The sequence below is a fragment of the Solanum lycopersicum genome, chromosome 2 (assembly GCF_036512215.1).
Source record: "Solanum lycopersicum chromosome 2, SLM_r2.1".
Classification (NCBI taxonomy): Eukaryota; Viridiplantae; Streptophyta; class Magnoliopsida; order Solanales; family Solanaceae; genus Solanum; species Solanum lycopersicum.
In genome coordinates this window covers 35,912,232-35,920,325 of record NC_090801.1, presented here as the reverse complement: position 1 = coordinate 35,920,325, position 8,094 = coordinate 35,912,232, and the positions used below count along the sequence as shown (strand labels likewise).

At 34.9% G+C, this 8,094-nt stretch overlaps 1 protein-coding gene across 1 annotated transcript; it reads right to left on the bottom strand.

Annotated features, from left to right (window-relative positions):
• Nucleotides 1-4,947: 4,947 nt before the first annotated feature.
• On the bottom strand, nt 4,948-6,749 carry LOC101253541 (glyceraldehyde-3-phosphate dehydrogenase A, chloroplastic-like). Its single transcript, XM_004231475.5, has 4 exons — nt 6,398-6,749; nt 6,013-6,326; nt 5,675-5,919; nt 4,948-5,598 (listed from the first exon to the last, which is right to left on the bottom strand). Exons 1-4 carry the CDS (start codon nt 6,563-6,565, stop codon nt 5,096-5,098), a joined length of 1,230 nt encoding a protein of 409 aa, XP_004231523.2. The 5' UTR covers nt 6,566-6,749; the 3' UTR covers nt 4,948-5,095.
• Nucleotides 6,750-8,094: the final 1,345 nt, after the last annotated feature.

Genomic DNA, 8,094 nt, shown 5'->3' with positions numbered 1-8,094 from the left:
TTTATAGAATATATTTGGACACCTCCTCTTTTGATGTCGTTTCAACTGAAGCTTAAGAACAATACATTAGCTAAACAGTTGTTCTTCAAAAATTAAAAGAAAAACTAGCTTCTTTTGGGTGAATTCGACACACAAACTTCTTTTGGTAAGTGATAAAAAAAATATCTTTTAGCTGGGTAGTCTTTTGTATTTTAAGCATATCTTGTCTCATAGAACTTAGTTTACAGTGAATAAATATGATTAGGAAAGATAATTTGTAGTTCTACAACTCTTATATTTATTGAAAAATCTAATTTTGATTTTATGTATTCAAAATATGGGACGCAATATAGGACAAGTTCTGTCCAGCTACTGGAATTAGAAATCCTTTCTATTCAACTGTTAGTATTTGGATTATATCTTTTTGTACAAAACGTATTTTGAGATGACTATTGATTATTTGCAAGCTTAATAGATGTACATACATCTTTTATGAAGGATATAAAATCCAGTTTTGTCGTTTCCTGTTTCAAAATTAAGTTGCGACATAAAGTACTTTTGTTGGACAGAATCACTGTTTTGGGAGCTTAGTCGTATTTGTACAGGCTAGGCCTACTTGTGATGATTATCCTGTTTAACTTCGACATTATTGATATACTAGGTATTAAATAAGTTATTTAATTATATTTTTAAGGTTGTATATACTCATGAACAAGTTGATGACCTTCATACATTGATTTGTCTACGGTCTGAACTCTTGAAGTCGTGTTGGACAGTTTCTTTACTAAAGCGTTGAGGTTTGTGTATAAACTTGTACTTAAACTATTTTTTACCTGCTGGTATATCTAAAAGTTTATATTGGTACGTTGATTACCTCTTGTCACTTTGCATTGTTGTGTTGTTGTCGTTTAAGACACTAAAGACTCTTGTGTAACTCGCCCAAAACTAGAAACTATCCAATCAAGGCACACATGTGCAATGCATAGGAAAAGTCCCATAACCTTGCCCATTATATTACACCTATCAATTCATCCTAGTTAAGGAAACACATATCATACTTTCATAGACATAATCTTAACATGCATAGTAGTAGACAGTAGTGAATATGAGAACTACCTTTCATTTAGATCATGACCTATACTACTTGTAAGCATGCATGTAAAGTGAGGGTGTGTGTACATTGGTTTATATAATCACATAATATCTATCAACAACATATTGAGGCAGACACCGTCTTAGAATCACAATGCACATTCAAGCATAGACCACACAATATAACTTAGCATAGGAGGTAAGCCAACTTCATATTACACTTGAGACTTCTAACATTAGATTTTTACACCTTCACATTGGGTACATGGGTAGGTGTAATCAATCCTTGATAATTCATTAATGACAGAACCTACACATGATCTTATCATAAACATTTTTACATGCTCGTAACAATAGTAACATAGCCTAGATTCACAACTAGAAAAGAAGACTAGGCACAAGTTACACATAAGGTGATTATCATAACCACTCATTCATATATTCATCAATTTGCCTTCAAGGCCATGGTCAAAACATATATAATCACAATAAAGTAAACACCGCCATCATAAGTGGACCATACAACACAATTCTATACAAGGCTTCATCAACATTACTATAAAGAAATAGAGAGGTAGAAGAGTAGAGCAATTCTTACCAATACTTTAGCCTTTAGTCACATTGACCATTACTACTCTTTTATCAATATTTTAAGTATAGGGCAGTAGATAAAGTACCATAATCATACATGAAGTCAAGTATAGGATACTACAAGGTCATGCTACAACTAGTACAATACATTAACCTACTAGAAGGTAGAAGAACATAGATCATTAACCAATTTCACTTGCATGGATCATAAATCATTTTTCATTAATAACATCAATCTAGGGAAGTATCTAACTATACACTTATCACAACGAGATCATTCTTACATCCCAACAATATCAAGATACTAACATAGGAATTTAAACTATCAATTCAATAATGACTAGAGGGAGTAGGTTGTCTTAAAAAAGTCTTAAGATATTGATCACCAATCATAAATTACCAATAAAATACATGCTAGTAAGTATATCAATAGATCTTTATTAAAAATAAACAATGCTTTATCTAACCATAATTCGAGATCACATCACATACATAGTATTATAAATCGATAGATTAGAAAGACTTAGATTAACTCATATCAATCCTTCTTCACTTTGATCATCCATGATTTATAATTACAGTTCAATCATAATGTAAACTTAAAAAAATAGCTATAATCATCTTTACCTAATCGAATTCAACGTTAAATCATAAAAAGGGCAATGTTACAGTGAATCATGGAAATCTAAGCTAAGCATGTTCAAGTTCATAAATTGATCCGCATGGACCCTTCACCATCAATTTCATAATCAGTTTACTTAAATAAAAGTAGATATTGACAATTCAACGTAAGAGAATCGCAATTCAACGATTAACAAGCCATGATCACAAAGCCCATGCAAGAACTAAATCGATTTAGGGAAGGAACATGAGTTCATCATGCTATTGGATTAAAACCACATTAAAAACAATACATTAAAATCAATTCATAATGATTTGCACATATAAAATATTTTTAGAAAGAACTCGTGTCTAGATTGAAGAAGAGGAAGTTTGATAGTAAAATCTCTTTTGAAACTTTGAGATTAACTCTCTAGATAGAAGGATAACTAGAGATGAAGGATCACCATACCTTTGTATATTTGAAAGCCTCTAAAACTTGGTTAAGAACCCGTGAGAATCCAATCTACAAGCTTTTCTTGAACTTCAACAACAATGGAGGTTTCTAGACATAATTGGTTTTGGAGGGAAGGTTCAATTTGAGTGAATGGGATTGGGAATGGGTTGTTCACGTGTTTGATCCCTTAAATACACCCAAAATAGGTAAGTTAATCAATTAGATTCAGGTTAGGACTTGGGGTGAATTTTACATTCACCCCTTAGTAAAATAGTGGGCAAGGCAGCAGTTGCAGGCCACCATCTACGAACCCAATCTACAGGGCGTTGGTCCATCGACGGGTCATTATGTGCCCTGCGTCGATTGGGTATGAGGCTGTCAAGTGTCCAATACTTCCCATTATAAGTGACCATCGAATCCTGTCCATCGATGGGGCGTCATTCAACCCACAGAGCGTGCATTGGTCTCGTCGATTGACTCTGCCAAAGCATTGTCTCGACAACTTTGGGTCCTTCTTGTGGAGAAGTCGTACCTGGACATTTACAACGTAAATACAAACCTTATAAAGTTGTAGACATACCAAATGAGTTTCACCCAAAACAAAATACACGTAACACGTCCAAAAAGGCTAGGCCCCATCAAGACACACTTGGATGTCTCAAGGGCTAACTTTCGAACGTCTTGGACGTTTGACCTCCAAACTTCATGAAACTCCATATACTACCTATAAAAAATTATTTTAACTCATTTTAAGACTTCATAATCTCATTTCATACAATTATAAGCACGTATAGACACATGAGGCACATAGGTGACAAGTCGTCGAACGTCTTGGTCGTCCCTTGACATTTGACTTCCAAATCACCCCAAACTTTACACATTGCCTCTAAACCATACTATAAGTCATTTTAGGACATTAGAAACTTAAGAATAACATGTTAGGCTCTAGACACCCTAAAAAGGGTATTACAAGTGTCTATGGACAAGGGGATTTCCCTACCCCTCTTTCTTAGTCCTAGACTTCTCACTTAGGCCTTGTTTAGTCTACTAAATATTCGAGGTGTTACACCTTTCAGGGGTTGGGAATCTTTTATTAGATACAAATTTAATGGTCCATAAAAAATAAGGTGGTCGAGCTTTATGTGAACTTGAATGTATTGGAGGATAATGTGGGTACATCTTCTATTAATGATTAGGAACTAGTCTTTGATTACGTCCGACTTGGTGAGATATTCCATATCCTACTACCGGAGATATGTTAATGGTGTGGAATTACTCAACCTAGAAAGGTTCTGAAAGAGGAACGCAATAATAACAAAAGAGTCATAGGAAAATAAAGGAAAAAGCAGACAAGTTCATGAAGGAAAAGGATTAGTTGTAAAGAAAAACAAATTTCTTTCCTTATAGAATTTGAAGAAGACAAATCAGAACTCTATAAAAGGATCAAGGGGAAAAAAGCCTCCATCTTTGAAATTCAAAAAGTTAGAGAGAGAGAGAGAGAGAGAGAGAGAGAGAGAGAGAGAGAGAGAGAGAGAGAGAGAGAGAGAGACTGACAGACAGACAGACAGACAGAGAGACGGAGAAAAAGTAATACCAGCAAAGGCCAGAGTCCAAGAAGATCGAAGAGAAGAAAGAAAGAAAGAAGTACTAGAGTTAGGATTTCTTTTGAATGGGTTAGAACAACACTTATTCATCTTCCATTAGTGTTGTTGAGAGAATTAAAATAGAGTTTTAAGAGAATTGTAACAAGAATAGGATTTGACATCTTGGGGGTAGAGTTAAGGGAGAGAACAAGAAGCGAGTTTGACTTCTTGTAGAGTAGAGTGTTTCGATAATAGTTAATCAAAGCGGTTAAAGTTTTAGAATTGGATTCATTAATTGACAAAATTGTAATCTTGGATTAATAGAAAACTTTAGTATGGTTTTCCCTTACTTGGGATAGGAAGGTTTCCACAATAAATTTGTGTTATCGTCTCAAAAGTAGTTACTTATTTCTGTGAAAAGTGCACAAACATGGTTCTTGCACATAGGCTAAGGTTTCTTCACTTGTACAAAAATATGACCTAGCTCTAGATGGTGTAGAATATCAAGTTGGTTATCAGGTTCGTCGGATAAATCCAAATTCAAAACGGTGTTCTTTAAATTCTGATGAAAAAAAAACAAAGTTAAGAAACTGAAAAGGATGCTCACTATTTAAGCTATGGATACTAAAGATGGATCACGAAACATTTGAAATGAATTGATGATATTATACAAATTAAGAATAGAAATCTGTCTGGGTTCTCGATGGTTACAATTTTCAGAAAGGGGAGCAATATAATCTACAGATAAGGCAAAAAAGTTAAGCTAATATTTAATTAATAGATAAGAGCTTTTTCATATCCATTGGTTGGCAACAATGTTAGCGAGATCAACGACCCTCTGTGAATAGCCCCATTCATTGTCATACCAAGCAATAACCTTAACCATGTCATCTCCCATGACCATGGTAATTGAAGCATCCACAGTTGATGAAACATCAGAGCACCTAAAGTCGACTGAAACAAGTGGCTCATCACAGACGGAGAGAATGCCAGCAAGCTCGTTGTCAGCTGACTCCCTGAATGCAGCATTCACTTCCTCTGCAAATGTCTTCTTTGATACTTGAACGACAAGGTCCACGACCGATACATTGGGAGTGGGGACACGCAGGGCAATGCCGTTGAGTTTACCCTTGAGGCTGGGAAGGACAAGAGCCACAGCTTTAGCTGCACCCGTTGAAGTTGGCACAATGTTGAGAGCTGCAGCTCTTGCACGTCTAAGGTCCCTGTGGCTTGCATCAAGCAGCCTTTGGTCACCAGTGTAGGAGTGTGTTGTTGTCATGGTCCCTTTGATTATGCCTATATATACAAACAACACTGATTAGTTTTCTGAATTGAAGATTTGCTCTCTCTCTCTCTATGTATAATATATTACCGAATTTTTGGTCAAGGACTTTGACAAAAGGAGCAAGACAGTTTGTGGTGCAAGAAGCATTGCTGATAATGGACTCATCAGGGCTGTAAAGGTCTGCATTGACACCAACGACATAGGTAGGAATATCACCCTTTCCGGGGGCAGTGATAAGGACTTTCTTAGCTCCAGCTTGGATATGCTTGCCAGCACCCTCTCGATCGACAAAAACTCCGGTACCTTCAATGACCAAGTCAACACCAAGATCCCTGGGGATCAAGATTATCATATAATAATGATGTTAGTGTTGAACATATATATATTATATGTATATATTGGTGAAGAAAATTAGGACTTATTACTTCCAGGGGAGATTGATGGGGTTACGATCGGAAACGACTTTGATGATCTTTCCATCAACAGAGATGCCATCAGTACCAACTGGCTTAACATCAGCATCGAAGATGCCGAGGGTAGAGTCATACTTGAGGAGGTGAGAGGCTTGCTTGACACCGCCAGAGTCATTGATGGCAATGACATCAAGTGGAGAGTCCTTTCTACCATGCCAACACCTCAAGAAATTCCTTCCAATTCTTCCAAATCCATTGATGGCTACCTTCAATTTTGCCTCCACTACTCTACTATTATTATTATTATTCTTTCCAGCTCCACTAATCTACGTACAGTGAAACATTAATTTTACGCTACAACGTGAATGAATGGAATCATAATTAAATTAAAACTTACAACAGAGGTTTGGTAAGCAACAAGAGATAGCAAGTCAACGTTAGTTTTCCATCCCACTCCGAATGGAACGGCAGATGAGGCTCGAAGGCCAGTGAACTCTGAGAATGATCCTTTATTCTTGCTGACGTGGACAGAAGAATTGGCTACTGATAGAGCAGCCGAAGCCATTGATTATTGTGTGTTTGTTTGTGTGTGTATTCACAACCCCCCTCTCACTCACTATATTTAGTGAAGATAGGATGAGATTATGAATCATACCTAGCCTCTCACTCATTCTATGGCTCTCCTTTAATTTCATAACTTATTATTTCCAACTCTACTTTTTACATCAATATAGTTAATCATGCTGAATAAGTATACTTTTTATACTTCCTACTTTTACTCAAACCTTGATATACTCTCAATGTTTTTTTAAAAAAAAATATTTGTGTCAACTTTATATACATATTGAAATGACCATTGCATTGCATTTACCTATTATAAAAAATACGCAATAATCTACCGCTATAATTAACCAATATTATTATTCTAGAGAGGTCAAATACTAATGAAAAAATCAACAAAATTTTGGAGAGAATCAAGTCATTTTATAAAGCCAAATGTTGGTTTTGTTGAAAATAAAATTGTTATTGTGAAATGTTATTATAACAAATGATTGTTATGGTGATATCCATTGTACTATAAATTCCCTTTGGTTCAAATTACATAACATTATGGGTGTTTTTGGTTTCTAACTTATTTTCTCATGTTTGGTTGGTGACTAAAAAATATTTTCAGGAAAATATGTTTTATTGGTTAGTGAATGAAATTTTTTTTTCAGAAAATATCTTTCATTTTATTGCTTGAGACTAAAAAAATACTCTTGAAAAATAATTTATGATCCAAAATTCAACCTCTATAATTGATCTAGGATACAACCTCGCCACTCAAACTAGGACAAGATTCCGATAACCATTCCAAAATCCGACCATGATATTTGAGGATTCACGTAAAACATGAAAGTTTTTCAAATTTAAAATATTTCACAAGAATAGTTTTGGTTTAAAAAAATTGAAGAGAATGGCCTGTGGGGGGGGGGGGGGGGGGGTTAAGAGTACAGTTTGGGGTAGGATGGCATAAAAATAATAAATAAAAATAAAACTTGAATTATTTTCTAAAATTATATATATATATATATATATATATATATATATATATATATATATATATAGAGAGAGAGAGAGAGAGAGAGAGAGAGAGAAATATAGAGATAGATAGATAGATAGATAGATCTCATGCGGGTAGTGAGGGAGGGGGTGGCCTTGTTTGGGGATGGTGGCGGGGGATTGGCGTAAAAAATATAATTTGAAATATTTTTCAAACACAATAGGGTTGGTAGGGGTCGGGTAAAGGTCAAAAAATTGAAAAAAAAATGTTGGGGGGGGGGGGGGGGGGGGGGGATGTATAAAAATATATTTAAATTAAAAATAAGAAAAAAATTATTAAAAAATGAATGGAGAGAGTCGGGTACAGAGTATGAGTAGGGGGGAGAAAAAGAATTATAGGATAACATAGAGTTTTAGAAATGTTTTCCTTAATATTGGAAAGGAAGTCATTTTCCTTAAAACTTGAGAAAAATGAGTTTGATTTGAAAAACATTTTAAGTCTACCAAATATGAAAAAATTGAAAACAAACATACACTATGTCCTTATTGGTT

Excerpts from the sequence above, each read along its gene's own strand:
- LOC101253541 (XM_004231475.5), bottom strand. The coding sequence starts at position 6,565 with ATGGCTTCGGCTGCTCTATCAGTAGCCAATTCTTCTGTCCACGTCAGC. Across the intron at positions 6,327-6,397 it reads TTGCTTACCAAACCTCTGTT|ATTAGTGGAGCTGGAAAGAA; the intron begins GTAAGTTTTAAT and ends CACTGTACGTAG. Across the intron at positions 5,599-5,674 it reads AGTCCTTGACCAAAAATTCG|GCATAATCAAAGGGACCATG; the intron begins GTAATATATTAT and ends TTGTATATATAG.